The following is a 21,847-nucleotide window of genomic DNA, read 5'->3' on the forward strand; positions in this document are numbered from 1 at the left end:
ATTCAACTGACAACTTTTTTAACCCAACACAAAAACCTACAATCTTTTAAGCAAGACAAGATCGACAGACGGGATTTGAAGATATCAGTGTGGATCGCGTCTCAGCCTCTTTTTATTTATCCAAATTAGACAGAAATTGTAAAAGCTGCAATTAGTTTGGGATCGTTTGAAGACTGAATTTGGTGCACCAAGTTAGGTAAGGTTAAAGTGGCTGTTCGTGATTTATTAGAACACACTTAGGCCAGTTTAATGGCTCTTGGTAATGGCATATGAATCTTAAGGCTTTCTTCTAAGCTCAATAAAACCAGTTTGAATCCCTTATGAAACGTGAAAGACTTATTCTGTTAATGTGATTGAAATCGTTTAGATCCTTATAGAATAATTCTCCTAGATAAGTCTTGCGTTTGAGCTAGAGCAGTGCATTACAGAGGAAGTGAAGAACTATTTTCTCTTCTTCCTCATGCATTCAGCTTCTACAAAAGTCATTTGTGAGCTTTCCTGTTATACAGTGGCCGGATAGCGATTATCAAGCTTATATGCGATCTGCTATAAATCTATTGGAGGCCAGATATTTTTTCGTGACTTGACACGGGTTGATGTTATTCCACTTGATGTTTGCCTTCTTCATAAGGGGTTCCATTAGCTATAATAGTTTACATGTAGCGATTGGTGTGCCAGCATTAGCCAAACGTGGTAAAATGGGTTGTTCTGTATCATTATATCTGGCTAATTCATCTGCCTCACAATTTCCTGAATATTAAACTGTTGTGCTATCTCCATTACAGATGATCGACTGTTGTAGAGTTTGTGGAGACAGAGTCCAGACATTTGATAGCGGCCAAACTACCCACGGATATCAAGTGTTGATGTCACGTTTTCCTTCAGCTAGGACAAGACTTCTTTTATCGCCAAAAGTTCCGCCTGGAGCACGCTACAATGATTTGGAAGGCAGAATTAAAGACGTTAAGACCAACCTCTTTATTTGTTTTTGAACCATCTGTGTAAAAGTGCACTGGTTCATCTGTCAGGAATACCCTTTTCTCCCAGAATGATGTGGAAGCTATAGAAATATGAAAACTTCTATAGAGTTATAGTTGGGGAATGGTGTAAAACATCGTACGCGTAAAAGGACTTATAAAAGAAATAAAACACCTTCAACCTTAGGTCACTCATTCATTCATACGACTTGTATAGAGTCCATTTTTTCTTTTTTAAATAAATATTATCGAAAACCTTATACAAAGTATACGGCCAACAGCTGTGTTTCTAACCTGAGATTAGAATTATTGCAAACTTTCACTTAATCACCAATTTGATTGATTCAACATCATCGCTTCAAGTTTACTTACAATATATACAGTGGTATACCAGTATAATAACACAACTGTTTCACTTATTAATTTTTAAATATAAAATAGTGAATTATGTTTTATTAAATAAATATATACAGTTACACACTCAAACTTCTTTATAGAGAACCTTCAAGGAAACAAAAATGTGTTCGTTGTAAAGAAATTTTATAAAAATTTAATTTTTTTATCACTGGATGTGTTCTTTTATTTTCAAAAAAATATAATTGTGAAATGTAAATGGCATAATTATAACTTGGTAAGGTTCTGTTAAAGTTTCTTTTGTTCTCAATTATTAATGATCTTATCGTTGAAAATGGAACTGAGTTTTCATAGAACCAACTATGACAAGAACCAAACCCAGTTTTGTTAAAACAATTAAAAATCTCAGTTTTGAAAACTTACATTTTGTTATAAATAAACAACTTTGCTTTTGGACCCAAAACTTAGTTCCTTCTAAAGAGTATTTCGCTGTACAAAATCTCGTTGTAAGGAACCTAATTCGTACGGGATATTTCTTAAGGGAAAGGGGACCAAAATAAAATTCGCTATAGACTTAATTACTTTTTAAGAAAGATCGTTATAAAGAAGTTTGATTGTATATTAAAATGAAACGAAATGCGATACAAAGAATGTACTTTGAATTATAATTAATTTGTTATACTGGAACACTACTGTATTTTTTTTTTTTCAAGTACTCGTCATTAGAGATTTGTTTTTATTTGTGTGATAAGATAAATCATAAAAGCCGTAAAATCAGTCATTATTTTATATATACAGTAGCGAGCAAAAAAAATGCAAACAGTCACACCAAAATCAATTATTATTGCTTTATCTTTCGTAACGGTAAAATTTTGTTTTTCCGTTTCGGATATGTGTACTCATTGTGTAGGCATTCTGTTTATAATAGCAATATGTAATTGGTCTCTCTCTAGTGTTGTCAAATTTACATTTAGTTAGAAAAACATAATTTTACTGAGAGCAAAAAAAATGCAAATGGCAAATATGACTAGGAAGTTAGGTACATAAAATTTATTCTTTGGTTTCAATTAATTAGAATATGCAATTAATAGAAGCAACTATCGATTGGATGCAAAAAAGCAATAATTAACGCTGCTAACAACGGAAGATTGATGCAGGATATCGCTTTGGAGTTTTGTGTAGCAACATCAACAATATCGCGTATTATATCCCGATATCGGGAACAAGGGGACATCAATCGCAAAGTGGGAAGTGGCCGTCCACGCAAAACAACTTCCAGATTAGATCGTGAGATCATAAGGCAGGTTAAAGTTAATCCCTTTAAAACTGCAGTGGAAGTTACTCAGGACATGAATGAACATTTTGATGTTAACGTAGGGGATAACAGTTAGGCGACGATTAGTGGAGTCAAAACTGTATGCAAGACGACCAGCTAGAAAACCATACATCAGTTCCATCAATAGAAAGAAAAGGCTAGATTTTGCAAAGCGCCATATGCATTGGACAAGTGAGCAATGGACAAGAGTTTTATGGAGTGATGAGAGCAAGTTCAACTTGTTCTCGTCAGATGGCATTAGGTAAGTGCGAAGGCCCCCGGGACAAAGGTACAGCCCTAGATATCAAGTTCCGACAATTAAACATGGAGGAGGGTCAGTAATGGTGTGGGGTAAGCAATTTTAAATATTTATGAAATCAAATTTGTAGTTGGGCTTTTTCAAAGGCTCATTTTCTCGTCAAGGCGTGGGCCCGATTTGTCAAGTAAGCGGCCGGATGAATGCCCAAATGTATAAGGGCATTTTGGAAGACCATATGCTTCCACATTTGCTGACGAATATGCCTGAAAACAGCTTATTTCAACACGACAACAACCCAAAACACACCAGCCGTTTGGTAAGAAACTTCTTAGAAGAGAAGAGGGTTCATGTTTTGAACTGGCCAGCACAATCTCCCGACCTCAATCCCATAGAGAATTTATGGGATCGTGTAGATCGGGAGATAAGAAAGCGAAATCATTCAAATTGTACCGAGTTGATGGAACAAATAAGGACTGAATGGGAACAAATACCTGCGAGCTATTTGGTGTCGTTGATTGACTCAATGCCTAAAAGGTTACGCGCCGTTATTGCCAATAAAGGTTTCGCAACAAAATATTAAAATATTTAAGTACAAAATTTCTTCAAATAAGATGAATAAATCCGTTATTTTTAAAATTTTCCACGAATTTGCATTTTTTTTGCTTGGCTTAAGATCCAAGTTTAGGAACATTTTTTACAATAACTATTTTCATGGAGTAAGATTGGGTAAAATTCAAATCTGTTTAAGGAAAAAAATTAATTTGAACATTTTATGCTAAATTTCAAAGTATTATAATTTAAAATAACTTAGTTCTTGCTAAAGATTGTACCATACTTTTTCGGTTGCATTTTTTTTGCTCGGTACTGTATATACCTTTTGTCCTAGGGAAACCTATACGTAGTCTTAAATAAAACAATAATTTTTGTTTTACTATCTTATCCACAACTTACAGTTTTATAATGTGATTTGTTTTTGTTATATTGATTAAATGATCGACTATAGCTAGACGAACAAAAATCAAAAGTCGATAAATGATTGATAGATTGATTAAAAAAATACTGTCTCAACGGAACATGTCGTCACAGAGAGAGATAAATGCCATATTTTTTAACATCAAACAACCATTGTGAATTTTTGAGTATAATTTTTATTTTCTGTCGGTTTTAATTAAGTGAAAATATTTATATAAACCAAAAAATATAATCTACGTCAAAAATAATCCTGATTGTGATTCGCGAATTTATTTATCGATTTATTTTTTTTATTCGAAACAAAAAAATAAATTATAATTATTCAAAATGAAATTGAAAGCAGCTCTTGGAGAAGTTTTGGAAAAACTACACGTTGGAGAAAATAATTTCAATAATAACACATCAGCAACAATTACAAACAACGATATTGTTTATATCAGAGGTAAGACTAAATTAATTATTAAATTAAATCAAACTTGATTTTATCTTATATATCACAAGAATATACTTTATTTCAGAGTTTACATATTCTTATGGTCAATGCACTTGTTTCTTCATTCGTATTGTATAATTTTAAGATTTATTTTATCTGTACAGGGTTCTTCATCTAAATGATTATAATTGTAATTTGTTTTGACGGTGCACGAAACAAGTTCAAGTGAGAATAATTTGCCAATTATAAGAAACAAAACAATCATATTTAAAGGTGTCATTTATAAATTAGTTTTCTTTTTTCTGACCAACAAAACATCAATTAAAAAGTTACATTTTTTTTGTAATTCAATAACAAAAACAACAAGCAGTGATGCATAACTTTGATATTTGAATAAGAGATTGTCAATATTTAAGATAACAATTCAAATGAAAAAATAATAATAATAAATAAAATGTATACATAAGAATAATAGTTATAGGTACTTAATTTTATAGGTTAACTAATTAGCTTATAAGGTTGAATGAGAAAACAGCGTTAAGGAGAGTAATTTATATTTTATGGGAAAAGTGTTTTATAATAGTTGCTTTTTAATTTAAAAGTTTACCGTATTTTTTGTTTGAACATAATAAAAATTACCTTGCTTTTGAGAATATTTAATTTATTTAAAAATTAATTCTATGCAAAATTATTCTGAAGATAATTTCTTTTGAAAAATAATAAATGGAAGATAATTTTCATTAGTACGATTAATCGATTAAGTTTTTGACACATTAGCTAGAAAAGAGTTATTAATTATTGGCTATTTGTGAGGAACTCGAATATTTATCACCTGTTTCCGCAGTTAATTGTTCTGGTTTTTTCTATGGATAATATTGGCACAAAACTTTAAAGCCATTTTGTAGTAAATTACTAAATTTAAAATATGATTATTGAAATTTTTAAACGAATTTAGAAACATACTATCTTTTAACATTTACTTAAGTTGAAATCACAAAATAGGTACCTACTATAACCTTTTCTAATTAGTTAAACTCATATAACTTCTGAGTTATACGGCACTCAGACATGTTTATGTACAGTACACCATTTTAAATATGAACAATAAGTATTAAAAATTTAATTAAAATTTTTAATAGTAAGTAAATTGATTAGTCCTTGAACGAATGAGGGTATTAATGGGCTTTTGATGAACTTCGTTTTAGAGATCTGTTGTCAAAAGACTTTGTGGAAATACTCATACTTACAACTCTTACTAAATGACAAATATTGCATTCGTAAATATATTCCAATTCATTGCGTTAAGACTTTAAAAAAGTCGAAAGAAATGGGTTCCGTGATTTCGTCCCATTGTCTGTCTTAGGATCAACAACCTAAATTGGATTCAGTTCAAACTTGGAAATTAAAGTTTTGAATAGATCCGAGGTAGGAGTTTGACGTGATACCAAATTTGGAAAAGAGGCTAAGATTCTACTGACACTGACAACTTCCCACCCAAAAATATATACAAAATATTCGTAACAAGATTTTGTTGGAGATAAATAATTAAAAGTAATTTTTTGTTATGAGTTTCTTGTTGTTTTTGTAGGATTTCGTGTTTTGTGAAAAAAGTTTTCAGTCTAATTTTTTTAAAAAACTAATAAAAAACTAAAACTAAAAAATGTCCGACAATATTTTACATATTATTATAAATTGGTTGATTTCAAAATTCATTATTATTAACGAGATTTTTAGTCGAAAACGAATTTGTACCAATTTTAGTAGCATTTCTGAAATAGAAATTGGATTTTTTTGATAAAATTTATTACAGAATGGAATCATTTTGAAGCCAATCAATATCTTCTTTATTCACAAGATATTGACAATCTTGTCTCAACTTTTACCAATTTTGGGCACTATTTTATTTTAATTAATTTTAAAAAACTGTTGGATTCTTGAAAAAATTGTATTGACATTTATTAATAAATAATATTTAGCAAATTTACTTAGTGACTCCAATATTTCAAAACTTTCTTTTCATTTTGCTATCTAGTCAATTGCTAAGTCCCTTTTTTAAAAGACGATAGTCCAAACAGGGTCTAAAATGTGAAAGTTACCGTAAAATCAGGCAAAGCAAATACGCTTTAACGGACCTTCTAATTGGAATTACAACAGACTCGACCGTTCGATTCATTGCTCTTATAACAATAGTTGTACAGATGTCAAATAGTTTAGCAAATTGCTGAAAATTACAGTAGTCATTCTTTGGTTGTAACTTTAGCAAATATTTAACACACATTAATATTTAGGTACCTAAATCATCTTTTAAACTTAGTAAATTGCTAAAAAGTGGCTTTATTGTCAATATTTTTTTAATTTTTGAAAAGATATTTAAGTCGGAAATCAAGACGTTTTGCTTTAAGTAATGTTTTTTTTAAAGTTTTTATATTACGAACAAAAAATGTCAATTCGATTTTTATACAAATTTTACAAGATTTCAATTTCGTTGCAAACAATTACAAAACAAAAGAATTTAATAGAGTTTGGCACCAAGCTCTCTTATCGCAAATGCGTGCCTTTGGTATTGATGAATCTCTTCTTCGTTGGATTAGTAATTACATTTCTTACCGGTCAATTCAAGTTGTATTGGATGGTTTCAAGTCTAAAATGCTGGTGTCCCCCAGAGCTACGTTTTGTCTCTCCTTATTTTCATAAACGATCTTTTGTCATCCACTTCTAATCCATTAAACTGTTTTGCCGAGGACAGTACCCTCAACTTTTCGTATTTGTTTCTAGATTCACATCCTTGTCCTTAGGATGTGGAACTTCAACGGCAGCGTTTGATAAGCTTATTAAATTCTGATCTTGACAGCAATGGGGATCAAAAACCGTGAAGAATTAAATGCTGTCTCCTGTAGTTAAAGCGTAACATACTTCTGATGCTACTATCCATGAGTTTCACTTCCATTCAGTAGACTAATCAACTGTCAGTACTCGGTATGTACCTTTTATGGAATGATCACGTATTTGATATTGCCAAAAAAGCTGCAAGGTGCTTAGGATTTCTCTGACGGTGCAAGAAATTTTTTAACCCTTCTGATCTGGCGCTAATTTACAAAGCTTTCATATGTCCAAAAATTAATATAACTCGCATATTTGATCAGGAGCCCCGAAAACAAGTTTGATCCTCTTAAATAGGGTACAAAAAAGGGCTTAGGAAAAGATAGGCGATAGAACTATAACCGAAACGTTTCATGCCTTTCGTTGTTTTACAGATACTTTTACAAGCATTGTTCTGTCGAATTAGCCAGGTGCATTTTCCCTCTCAAACAATTCAGCCGTAATACTCGCACTTCCAGGAATGCTCATCAGTTTACCCTCGAGCTCAATTTCGGACGAACTGTTAAATATAGGGATTCTTTTTTTAACCACTAATCGAGAATTTGGAATGCTTGAATGAACGTATGCGTTCACACGCGCACACAGATATTTCTCTAAAAATCTTTGGTTAAGAATCAAAAGGACTTTGACATACCGAGAAATGTCAAATTTTTAATTCGACAAATTGGATTATAATATCTTCCTATTGAAAGTTAAAAATACTGAAAAATGCTGAAAAAATATTTGTTATCTGCTTAAACTAGATGCTAGCTTAAAAATACTTGTCTGCTTCGAAAAATAACTTTTTTCACAACTTGTTCAAATTTTAGAAAAATCGAAGTGGTAGTTTTCTCAAAAAGAATTAAAACCTTACAAAAACTAATAAGAGTCGTTAAAAATTGATTTCCACTCGAATACCTCGATAATGAATGCAGGTTTAATCCTAACCAAAAAAAGCAGATATTGGAACCAAACTTATTTAATCATATGAAAAATTTTGTTTTTCACTTCTATTTGTTTATTTTGAAAAATCGAATTTAAACCTTTCTTTGCAAAAAAACTTACAAAAAGAACTAAAAAAATTGTTTCAAGTATCCTGAACATAAAACAAAACTTAAGAAATATCAACAGACAGGTAGGAACGGGAAGCAATCAATGTGCCATCTAACCTTTTTTCCAACTAGTGCTTATTTCGTGAATGGTAACACTTAGCTCATGTCTGATTTCACAGATAATTAGTTTTATCCTTCCGCTGAACGAATATATTTGTGTATACGCTTGAATAACGCTTTGAGAAGATGCCGATTTTGCAAAAAAATCATCTTTTCAGATAAAGCTCATATGTAAACATGCAAAATTGTCGCATTTGAGGCACAGGAAACCCGCCCGCATACATTGAAAAGCCGATACACCCAAAACGATTCAGTGTTTGGTGCGGATTTTGGTCCAGAAGCATAATTGGATCATTTTTTCTCGAAAATGAGCAAGAAGTGGCCGATGTTTTCATAGCATTTTCAAAACAAAAGAAGTTATTTGGTGGACCCTATACAAACATTTTCAATTCCGAGGTTTAAATTTGATATTGAATTTTTGTACACTGGATGTTGTAAAATCAATGGATGTTTACAAGATTGTAAAGAGTGAATTATGCCATTAACAATGGAAAACCATATCAGCTGAATGGCCACTTCAACTTTGTCCAATTCACACCTTCGAGGTTGTATCTTGTATGTCCTGAATAGCTTTATGAACTTTATCTTTAAGGTCTTGAACGGAATGTGCACTATTGGCAAAGACCATATCTTTTATTTGACCCAAAAACAAAAGTCTGAAAGTTTTGATCACCCTTTTAAATAAAATGCTTTCAGTAAACAGCTTTTGACACCCGACACGTTTTCCAAGATCCAATCAGGTCATCAGTCCACAATTTGACAATTGAAAATCCGGATAGTTTTGATGAGTTTTAAGAGCCTAATCAGCGAAAATACATCGTTACTGCAGTTAACACTTAAGTCTTTAACAGTGTAATATCGTCGGGATGCGAAATCTGTTTTTTTTTTTCAGTGATATACGGGCTACAGCACCAATATTCTAAATTTTCTTTAGCCATGTTTACGGTTCCGATTCTTCATATCGCTAACATTTATAATCACGACTCACAGTGGTTTCGTTTGTGTAGGAAGGGCGGTCAAAACTCAAAAACTAATTTTAAATGATAGAAAATAAAACTAGCGATTTATTTAAAATATTATTTAATTTTATTAATGATTTTATAGTATCGTTTGTTTATTTTTTAGTATTAAAGCAATAAATTCAAAATATCCTGAGACAATGTCGACTTTTGTTTTTTTTTTAAATTTCTTTCGTTAAAAAGCAAAGGGTCTGACGTTAGAAGTAGTGTGTTCAATATTTAGTATTTTTCAACCGTAAGAATTGAACGTCTTTGTTTTTCGCCTCTGCTGCCTCTTCAGTAAATTGTCCTTTAGGCAATATAGCATGTTTCACAGTTTGTCCTCCGTGAATAAGGACTTTGTGTACCGAAGCTGGCAATGGGTACCAAGGATATAATTCTACAATTTCACGAGCTGTACTTTGCGCATATATTTGGAAGGATTCTACATTATTTGCAAAACAACTTGTCGAAGTTATCAAAATTAGAGCAAATCTTTTAAGTATAGTTGCTTAACGCTAGTTATCTGAGACGATAAAGAAGGGTATACAAAAAATCTACGAGCAGTTTGAATTTCCACCACCTTGTTTTGGTTTGTCAACTATCAATCCAATAGTTTTAAAGTCTGCTTGTATTCGTTTTTTTTGGCGTCCAAAAGAAGTTACTCATTATTCCTAGATGAATGAAGAATTCAAAGAATCTTATCCACACATGCAGTGGAGATTTGCCGAAATCTATAAATTCTTCGTTTATGATTCTTTGTAAAGAGTTTTGAATATCATTCATGTTACTGGGCTTTGCTTCGCTAATATAACAAACCTGTTGGGAAGAAGTATGTGACAAGGCATTGCATACTTTACCGTCAACCATTGTCAATTTGAGGATGTGTTTTACATTTATAGAGCGGTCAGTTACTGTAATCATTGTTCCAGTAAAGTTATTTTTCTGGTTCTGCATCTGCATGTATTCCTACTTAGTTCTGCTAAACTCTGCAGTTACTTTTTTCGGTCACAATGAAATTTTTGTCTTTACATCTTAATGTAAACTATATTAATCTACCTCCTGTGATTAGATTGAGACTAGAGACACTGTTAGAATTGAAACTGAATCTATATCGGCTGTAACAGACATAAGAAATTTTACCACAAACACCCAAAAGAAAAAGTAGACAAGTTTTACAATAAAACACAAAACCTGGTTAGTAAGATTTTTTAATTATTACCGTGACTAATATCCGAATTTTCAAAAATATCCCGTTGGGATTCTAAAATACGTTGGGCAGTATGGAAAATGTTGATTGTATCCAGCTCTGGGTAACATTATTGTTTCGCTTAAAGAACCTTGGCAGAGCTTGGAAAAATATCAACCTCAGTTTTTTGGTTTACCAAGTTCCTGATAACTCGGTATTGATGTTTTGACAATTTTGCTTCGACCAAAATTTTTAAAACATCATATGTATTGAGTTGTCTTACTTTGAGATTGTCATAGACTGGTAATGTTTCAAAGCACAAGCAATGTCTTCATCGACTTCAACTATTTTAGCTATTCGTTTCCTCTTAGTGTGAGAGGGGTTTCTAAAAATGTTATTATGTTGATTATATGGTGACTTTTGTTTCTGTTTTGTCCTTCTCCGAAGAACTAAAGTCTTCGATGAAGTCAAGCAAAATACTAGTTTTAGATAAAAACAAATTTTTTTTCGTTAACAATTCTTCCACCTTCTATAAAAAAGACTTATTTTTCTTCGGGTCTAAGCTTTCAATTTGATAAGTTTCTTTGAAAATGGACCATGTTTCATTTATTTTGGCATCACTGCGACCTTTATGTTAAAAGTATCAATGATCATATTGCTAGAATCTTACAAAAAGTGGAAAACAGTGTTTAACTTCGGGTCGAAATTTTAGGACCTGTGCAAATTTGAGCAAAAAAAATGATATTTATTCTAAAAGAAGAAAAATAACACAAAATTATTCTACAAGAACCATTGCAGGTTTTTATGGACATTTGATTTTTTAGCTCTTCAGAAAAAACACGAAATATAAAAATCAAATTGTGCACCACTTTCAGTAGGGGTCAAAACATTAACTACAGGCATATTATTTTTTAAGAAAATTATTAAAAAGCTATTATTATACATTATTCTTATATTCACATCACCTTTTTCAAAAATTTACTTTGAACAACAGACGAAAAATGGGTATATCGCAATGTCGTATTTTCAGACTAACGTTTTTTTTTATAAAACCACGAAAAACACTGATCTTTGTGCGCGACTGACTGCCAATAACTTATTTTAGAGAGAACCTTTACTGCAACATTATTTTCCCGTTTTCATAGATAATTATTGCATTAAAAAAATTAGTTTTGACTTTTGGCCTATGGGAGAAACCACTGTGCGATTGTGTGACTGCAAATTTGTTACCGCTTTTTGTAGTGAATTTAAAAAAAATTTAATGCACTGTTGAAACTTGTATATTTCGATTTTTAGTTATGAGTTGTCTCAAATGTCAATATCCCTTTGTTATGGATATTTATAATGAAACATCTTATTCATTTTCTCACGCGTTTTCTAGTGTTATAAGTTGTTGTTTGGAATCTTGGAAGTTTGCGCCTTTATGTTTTTATTGATGACAATGCGATGATATTTTTGAACCAAATGCGTTGTTGTTCACTATCACACCCAACAAAATTTGTAGAAGATAGAAAAAGAAGGGTTTTCAAATATTTCAAAAGTTTTATTATTTTCCTTAAATCAGAAAGTTTAATTTATTTATTTATTTAATAAATTGCAAACTTTTTTAAAAGCATATACCCACCCTAATGAAAGGTTAAATATATAAAAATTAATATAATGACACTTAAATTATTAATTTGATTAGTTAATTATTTGGTGTCACATTTTGTTTGTTTGCTTTATATTTTAAGATAGTTAATAAGTTTATTACCAAAACATCGTTGATGATGTTTTTACGTCAACGCTTTAATCATATGCCATTTAATACATTTTTAATTTAATATAATTTATGCTCGTATTCATAAATTAAAATGGCGCTCGTAAGCGATTATAGATATTTCTCTTTTTTTCCACTTTTAACTAGATTCATTTAATATACATTTGATTTGTTAATTACATATTGATTAACTAATATTTATGGTTTCTATTTATATACAGACAAGGGATTAAGTATCATATTTTAATAGAAGAATATAAACATAGGGAACATATTATTGTCTCAATCAAAAATCAATTAGATAAATTCTATGCATATGTATTTATTTTTCTTATAAATAATTTTTTGTTTTAAAACAAACTTATCATATATAAGAATTTATTGTGCAATTTTTATTTTCTTATCATTTTATACATATTTTTTTTTGAACAATGAAATATGTCACATGGTGAATGAAATATTAATTTGTGCTTGTCACTTGGCAATTACCTACGTTAACTTTATATAGGTTCAAAATTTGCTCGTTTTTAGATCTTTATTGTATTTCGAAACAGTAATCAGTAGATTTGCTATAGATTTGGAATGATAATAAGTAGGTTTTGTTATAAAATATTATCAATAGATGAATCGCAATGAAGATTGATCTTGTTTTTTTTTTGTTAAAATTATGTTTGAAGGTCGTCTCCTTTGATGATTATTATTTGCTTGTTTTTATTTTATATTATTCAGAAAAAAAATTACAATTAAATTTATGAATGAAACATGCTGAAGCGGAATAAATAACTTGAACTTTCGTTTGGATAAGGTTATCAATAAAAATTATAACAAATGTCCGTTTACTATTAAATGAAAACACCAATAAAACTGTTTTAGAATTTGACTTTTATTGATGTGAAATTTGATATAAAACGTCAATAAAACGCACCCTGAAATCTGATTGTATCGATAAGAGAACGTAGCGAGTTTTGTCTTATGTCATTTAAGTTGTTCAATCAAAAGGTTAAGGTTCATTTTCAATATTCGTAGGCACTCCGAAAAGCGAAAAAGGGGTTATTCATGAAAAGGTCTTGTTTGAAATGTTTTACAATACAAAAAAGACTTTGTTCAAAAATAAAAGACTTTACAAAATTACCACAGAAATAGTCCAAGCCTTTCTTTCCCATCTTGATGAAAAAACGTAGCTTGGTCTATAACATAAGAACTAATTGGCTTATAAACGTGAAAGTTGTTTTCAGTTCATTTTGTAGAAACAAACATCTTGAGAGTTGTTAAAGAAATTATTAATTTTTAATCATTTTTCAAAATTTTAATCATAAACTTGGTTTTCAAATGTTATACCCAAAAATATGAATTTATTAAATTTTTGACTAAATGGTGATTTTAATACTAAAAGTATGGATTTAAATAGAAGAAATATAAGGCTATATGCGCCGCCGCCTTTAAGATCTTCTTAATTTAACCTTAAATCTTCAACATTTTCTCGAAAATACTATAAGACGTGTTTTTGAATAATCCAGGTAGATTTATAACTGCTGCCTACATTTATCAATTTAAAATTCTAATTACAGAGAATTGACTTTAAAAGTGCTCACTTTAAAATCAGATTTATTACCATTGCATGCATGTAGCAAACAAATAATTAATTGCTTTTTAATACATTTTCGAAATTGAAAACTTTCCTTATAAGCAAATTAAAAGTACATACTCATGTTATTCAGGTCACCAAGGGCGAGCGTTGAGGCGTTTCTAGTTTACCATCACTAAAACTTACAAGACTATAAATTTGTCTAATATAGATTTAAGTATGTTAAGTGCTTCATTTGTACATTTAAAATAAAAGCAATTGTATATTTTCGATGACTGATGCTAGGTTTAATTTGTTTTAATTTAAATTGTGATTCATGGATACAAATTAGAATATTACAAAACCTATATGCATTGAATCGAACAAATAATAATTGTATAAATTATGAATCATACAATACAAAATGGTAATGAGTAATGTTGAACCATGCGCGACTTGATGTTCTTAATACTTGCATATAAATTTCGTATCATATTTGCTCAAGTACTTTGGAAGCATGGTTTTACGTAAGCTTTTTAGTAAAATAAATATCGATCTAATATAATAAACAAAAATTTTACTAATTAAAGAATGCTTTTAACTTAGCCTTAACTGCAAAATCAATTTAAGGAAACTTATTATCATCAGCAAAGGATTAGAGAATAATTTTACGTCTAATATTTGGCTTTTGTAGGAATGAATAAAGTGTGCTTTGGTGTTAAAAACTAATCAAAACTTAACTTCTTCAAAAATTGGAATTAACGGGTGGTTTTTTTCGCGTGCTTTTCAATCTAGAAAAATTTGTTTATTTTTGACAGCTGTCACTTGATTTATGCTCAATTTGGTTTGACATTTCGTGATGAATAAGGCCTGGGAGCGACCCCAGAAAAAAGAGGAGGCGAGATCATAATTCTTTTGAATCTTCCAAAACAACTAGACCAAAACGAGACTGTTATGCTAGACTGATACCGATACGAAACTAAAATTTTTCGACTTTAACTTAACCGATATGACACGAAACTAGCAAAAGTTTTGCGCCATAGCAAATAGACTTACTGAGCAATACTTCCTGAGCAATAATTCCCGTAAATTGAATACCAAAATAATATTTCAGTTCACGTGACGCGACGCAATGAAACAATCGATTTATTTAATTAAACTTTCAGTGAGCGCGGGTTATGTTAAGTTGCTTGTCTTTACAGATAATCCCGAGACCATTGACGCTTTGAAAGAAATATTCGGTGTGTTATTAATGGCAATTGGGATGCAATTGCTGATATACGGTCCCAATTGCTAAAAAAGTGGTAGAGGTTGGACCCTTATCTGGAATTTATCTGAACAATCTGTGGCTTTCACTAACTTAAAATAATTTTTGAAACATTATGGCAAACCCTTGAAACTCTATTCTTGGCCATAACGTTAAATTATAAAAAATCATGTGCCCTATACTTCTTTTGCTTCTTTAAGAAAACAGCTTCATTTTTATAGTATTTTTGGAATATATTAATCATCTTTCGTTATGCTTTAAGAGTGTAGTACAAGATAATTCTGAAATTAATGTTTTATTTTGTTTATAAAATATTGAAACCGGTTCAGTCCTACGAACATACATAAGTTCCTCAAAAAAATTTGACTTGCATATATTATCGTATATTCTTCCTGAATGAAAGATTTAACAAATTGTAAAAGTTTTTGGAGGTTTATAAATAATAGAAAATAACTATTAAATGGCATTCCCAACCGTATGCGCCATGACGACATTACATTATAGACAGTTGTCCTAATATACCTAAGCTATAAACATAAATTCTTCAAGTACTCTTATTAATATAGGCAGTTTAAGTTTTTCCTGTTTTGAAATTGACTTAGCGTTGTCTTAGCTTAAGGGTGATAAGCGAAGTGATATTAATGGAATTTCTCATTCATTTTGCATGGCCGTTTTTATCTACAAATCAGGTGGTAAACAAGATGTTTTAAACTATCGTCCAATTTGTAAAATTGCTAAGATTTCCAAATTTTTTGAAAAGTTAGTCTATGAAAAATTAACTCCTTCTCTTAAAGCAATGATTTCACCATACCAACATGGTTTTGTAGCTGGGAGATCCACTGCAACTAACTTCACTATTTTTAGTAATTTAGTCTTGAACGCACTTGAGCAAGGTTATCAGTATGATGTTGTCTATACTGACTTTTCTAAAGCTTTTGACAGAGTCAGTCATGATGCTTTACTAATGAAAATAAATAAAGTAGGTTTTCCCTCAAACTTTTTAAAATGACTAAATTCATACTTAAGGGATCGTATTCAGTACATTCGTATAGTAACATCATTTCTGCACCGGTATATGTTACGCCAGGTGTCCCTCAAGGAAGTCATCTTGGTCCTCTTCTTTTTTTTTATTGTTTATAGACGAAATTCCTGATATGTTTTCAAATTCAAAGTGCTTGATGTGCGCAGATGATGTAAAAGTATTTCGTTGTATAAGATGTGAACATGATTGTTTTCTTCTGCAACAAGATCTTGATCTTTTATCGGACTGGTTTTTAGCGAACTGTTTACATTTGAACATTTCTAAATGCCAAAGCCTAACGTTTTCTCAAAACCGTTGTCCAATTAATTTTAACTATAAAATCAACCAAATGTCATTGTCCGTTACAACCTTTAAAAAACAGCTTGGTGTAATTTTTGACAAAAAACTTGACTTTGTAAAGAATATAGATTTTTTAGTTGCTAAAGGTAGTTCAATGTTTCATTTCCACACACCTTAAAGTGTTTATATTTTGCGTTTGTAAGGTCTAAACTGAATATCCAAAAAAGATTTACGAGAGTTGTAATGAAAAGACTTCAATGAGACATAGATCTTACTACCTAAGAAACGAGGTGTAAATTTCTTTGTATTTTGCCTCTTAACATTCGTAGAAAATTCACAGAGGTTATGTTCATTCGTGACATAGTAGCAGATTATATTGATTGTTCACAAATTTTAGTTCTAATTAGGATTAAAGTTCGTGTGAGATTGCTTTGAAACCAATCGTTTTTTAATGTTCCACATCAAGGAAATGTGTATGCTTTCAATGAACCATTATCCAGGTGTTTGAGAGAAACAAATACTGTTTGAGACATGCTTGATTTCAATGTTAGTAGATATTTATTTAACTCAAAATTATTGTTGATTCTAAATAACTTTGCTGATGGTAATGTTTACAATTTTAAACTGTATTTATTATATTATCTATAGTAATCACTTTAGTACCTATTGTAACTTTGTTTGATGAATAAACTAAACTTAACTAAATACTTGTTTTAAAATTATACTCAAGTTTTTCAACAATATAAAAACAAATGTTTTGAATTCTTTATTTTGGAAATTTTATTTTTCATAATAATCACAAACATTTCAAATAACACACAGCAACCATAGTTACAAAACCCATAAAAAGTTCCTTATTTTAAAATTAAAATTTGTATTTCCTGTTAAAACACCATACAAGGATTAAAATAATTGTATCCCGAATATGGTAGAATCTAAATCTATTAAACCCAAAGAGAGCTCATGGTTTGATTCGAGTTGAAAAGTGGCTATTATAGGCTTCGGGATGTGTGTTTCCGTTGTTATCAAGGCAAACCCTCTGAGGAAAACCGGAATGAGTTCAAACAAGGTAGAATAACCTGCAACGTTCATATTCGACGAACCAAATTTTACATGACCAGAAATTTAGCGAAAAATACTACAATGTCCCAAAAGAAGTACATATTTTGTCCTTTTTGCAAGAAACGAATGAAACACCAAGTCATCCTCTGTTCAAAAACTCGTTCACAATGACACAGTCATTCCATACGTAAACTCGATTGATAAAGCTACTTTGCTTACAACACTTTTCGCTGTTAATTTGACGCTACCAAAGAGTGTCAAGAGTCCTCTTATACTTGAGACCGTAAATGATTTTATGGAATGATTTTAATGTCCTTGTTATTGTTCTGAAGAGGTTTTCTTCTACGCCAGCTAAACCATTGCGTCAGCTTTTCTATCTTCCCTACTCTTAAGGTCTCTTTTCGAGAAGATGGAAAACTGCATTTATCCAGCCTGTCCCTAAAACAGGTGTATCATCCTCCAGTTTTAACTAACGTCAGATTGAACTCACTTCCCTTCTTTCCAAGGGAAGACTGATTAATTATCAACTTAAGAAATATCTCAAAGAACGAAATTTTTTAATGATCAGCGGTATGACTTTCGTAGCAATAGATCCACCCCTGATTTGATGGTTTACCCAACCGAACAGTGAATCAAATCTCTACATGGGTATGAAGAAAGTAAGATTATTGCACTTAATATTTTAAAAGCATTGAATAGAGTTTGGCTCTCTTATTGAAAATGCATGATTTTTGTATTGACGAATCTTTGCTTAATAATCACTTCACTTCTTTATTTATTCGTCAATTTTTGGAAATTTATTGTTGAAAGTTTAAGACTTAAAAGTTTCCCATACTATAAGTTTTCTAAATAGTTTATTGCTTGGTTTAACACAAACATTTTAAATGTAAGAGTTTACATTTATGGTTTAAATTTTGTTTTGATAAATCTCTCTCTCTCAAACCATATCCAATATAGAAATATTGAAAAAGATTTCAGCAATTTCTTACTTCACGAGTGTTCAGTTTTTCCTATTAACTTTGTTTGAAAGATAATCTTCTGGTATTATAATTTTAATACGATCAACAAAAAAGGATTAACAGAAGGCACAATTTGCTGTAACTGTCTGGCCAGCATGGTTATTAAAGAAGTAAGAAATAATTCTTTCACCAAACCATAAATCCCACCAAAGAGTTAGTTTTTGTGGATGTCACGGTGGTATTTCAACATACTCTTGACAATGGCGGATCCAAAGGGGGGGTCGTATGGGTCATGACCCGCCCTTGGCGATAATTTGTTTGTATTTTTGTAGGAATTCCTTTCAATTCAAAACTAATTGTATTGAGTCAATAGATATGACCCCCATTATATTTTCAATTATTTACTTTTTGTAAAGAAAACTAAATTTATATTTTACTTTTGAACCTTTGTTGCAAAAAGTACCACTTTTAACTGAAGGCTGCACCATATCCATCAAATTTTGACCAATGCACGTCATATGAGCCACAAAGCTTATGCAGTTAAGTTGTGTAAGAAAACATTTGTTAGTAATTTAAAGGCATTTACGAAAAAGTGGTTTGTTGTCAAAAACATTTAAAGTTTTTATAACTTGAATGATGCTTTAAATTATTTTCATAAAATGTGTTTCCAAGAAAAAGAGCAAAGGTTAAGGTTTTTAAGAAGAAAGAGATCTTCAATTTTATATTAAATTCCCTTTAAATTCCTGAAACTAGCCTTCAATTCATGCGACACATATAGGAACTATTTATATGGCAAGTATTGTATTCGTAAACAATTTCGAATCCATCATCATATTACGATGTTAGAAAAGTAAAAAAAAAAGTGATTCCCCCATTCTATCCGTCTGTCGGCATAAACCACTGTGCCGATTGAAACTAAGCTTAAGCCGTTTTTTTCATGTTTTAATACTAAAAAAACAGCAGTCCCCATACAAATTTGTTTGGTGTAAATTCGAAAACTCGAATATTTTCACAAATAAACCGATAGATTTTTAGAACTTTCTCTAATTTTTTCTTAATTCGGCTTCGTTTTACAAGAAAAACATATTTTGGTATTGCTCCAGAAGGGTACCCCTCATAAAGAATATAAATGTCCCAAAAACAGCAAAAGTGACACTTTTGTTAAACTAATGGCTAATTTAAAAACACAATGCACGTTTCATATCTATAAATATAAAAGCTTTGAATCTCTTAAGAACTGAAGTGAAAAGAGATTCTGAAACGTGTAATTTGTGACTGCCACAGAAAAGTTTCTTCCCAGCTTCTTTGTTTACCTTAGTTTGTTTTTATTTTATATTCAGAGAAATTATGTACCACACAGACCCACAAATTTTTCTCTCTACAATTTTAAAGTTTTGTTGACTCCTTTAAGATGAAGCATCAGCTCCAATATACGAGTAAGCAGACTAGAAGCGATAATAATAATAGTCTCCCGAAAATTGTGTCCGAAAAAACTACGTAAAAAAAACAGAAAATTCTTGATATCAGATTCTTTCTCATTTTCTGGGTTTTTGAATTTTTGTAGCTTTTTTCGCATTATTATAAATGGCAAAAAAAAATATATTTATTTTTTGGAAGAAAGCAAAGTTTCAAAACAATTTCGTACATTTCTACATGAAAGCAATAAAAACCCTCTAAACTATTGTGTTTTACTTTTAAATATGGCATAACTGTTAGAATTAGAAAACTTGGAATGCTTTCATATGAACAAAGTCTACTAAATTAAATATTTAGACTATGCCTTGGTGGACAATAGCGTTCTAAAACAATTTAATAAATAAAGTTGTCATTTTATCCTATGAAATGTGTACATTTAAGGTTAATATTCACATTATTTTATTTAAATTTTGTAGGCCTTCTTTAAAGAACATTTCATTTTTAAGTGATAAGTAAAAACTCGTCTATACGTTAAGTGCGTGACCCCCCCCCCCCCCCCCTGATTAAAAATCTGGATCCACCCTTGACTCTTGAGGATTATTATCACTCCCAATACTAAATCTTTGTTTACCTTACTGACGTATCTATTCAAATTGGTACCAACTGCAATATTGTTTTGGACCAATTTGGAGGCGTCACTAAATTCATGCTGAAACTCCAAACTAAACTAAAAACAAATCGCTTGACAGAATGACAGCTGACAAAATGGCTGTCAGATAAAATAGCGTTGCCAACTTTAAGTTCTGTAACTTTGAAAAAATTGCCGAAAAATGATCTTGCTTTAATTCGTGGTTTGAAGTGAAAGCTTTAATGAAATCGTTTTTCTTACCATTTACTTATCATTAAAAACTCGTACTTTTGGGGAATATTAGCCCTTTGAATGAAATAAGATTTTTAAAGGTTCAAGTTCAATGTGCTATTTGTTTTAGGCTTACAAAACAAATTTAATGATTTAATAAAAGTATTTATATTGGAAAAGCATTTATTAATTGTAAATAGACTAAATCTCTTTTCATTTTGGAAATTTTCTATATCTTGTATAATATTTAATGAAATGCAAAGCTTCTTTTTTACTATTTACACTGAAATAAACAATTACTATTTTTATTTTTCTTTCCTTTGCAGCCGTTGGAGATGGGAGTGACGTAGACAACAATGACAACACCCAGGGAACAGTCAATGACACGGGTAAGTTTTCAACCTTTTTTTCTTACCTTTAAATAATTTATAAGTATTAGGCACTTTTATCTTTATTATTGTAAAAAATGGACGTTAATTGTAGTTTACAAATCCCTAATACATACATATTTGTCTGTAAGTGGTCGAAAGAAAAACAACAAACACAAATTTTGTAAAAATGATCAATAAATTATTTTAAAGCAATTCACGTCGCTTTTACGACGACAACTCAAAATGGATGCCCTTGTCATTTGCTACTATTACATTATTTGTAAAAATTCTCGTGAACACAATCATCTAAAAAAAAACTATCTATTGGATGTATCTTTCTTAACACACATGTATCTAAGATCTAAGGCAAAGCCTGCAAAAGTTTTTGTTTTGATAGTTTTTCTTTAAAGATCTTTTACGTAGTAAACTTTTATATATTCAGGGTTCTATGATATTTTCAGGAACTCAAAGTTGCGAATGTCACATATCACGTCGTCGGTTATTGCAAAAATAAAATAAAACAAAAATAATGCGTAGAAAAGATAAATATCTCAATTTTAAATTCAAAATCAACTTTGAATGAAATTTAGTTTTGTTTTCTTCTTCTTTTTCTATCTTCCTTAATTGAGGTGGATTAAGATGATAGGACCGCGACAGCACCACTTAAGAGCGTGATCTTCTAACTTGTCTTCAATTCAATTAAGCGCTATAACTGTATACTGAATACAATGTACATAATTC

At 30.6% G+C, this 21,847-nt stretch overlaps 1 protein-coding gene across 6 annotated transcripts in view; it reads left to right on the forward strand.

Moving 5' to 3' along the window:
- Positions 1-21,847, forward strand: part of LOC129942950 (probable serine/threonine-protein kinase fhkB) — a 430,564-nt gene that overhangs the window by 236,009 nt on the left and 172,708 nt on the right. For 2 of the 6 annotated variants that reach the window (XM_056052118.1, XM_056052151.1), the window contains exons 2-3: positions 3,859-4,319; positions 21,062-21,124. In XM_056052118.1, the coding sequence (XP_055908093.1) occupies positions 4,205-4,319; positions 21,062-21,124 (178 nt within the window). In that variant the 5' untranslated portion in view covers positions 3,859-4,204. Of the gene's footprint in view, positions 1-3,847; positions 4,320-21,061; positions 21,125-21,847 lie in introns of those variants that run through there. The other 4 variants (XM_056052143.1, XM_056052160.1, XM_056052138.1 and 1 more) reach the window with 3 other exon arrangements.

Source organism: Eupeodes corollae, chromosome 1 (genome assembly GCF_945859685.1).
Source record: "Eupeodes corollae chromosome 1, idEupCoro1.1, whole genome shotgun sequence".
NCBI lineage: Eukaryota > Metazoa > Arthropoda > Insecta > Diptera > Syrphidae > Eupeodes > Eupeodes corollae.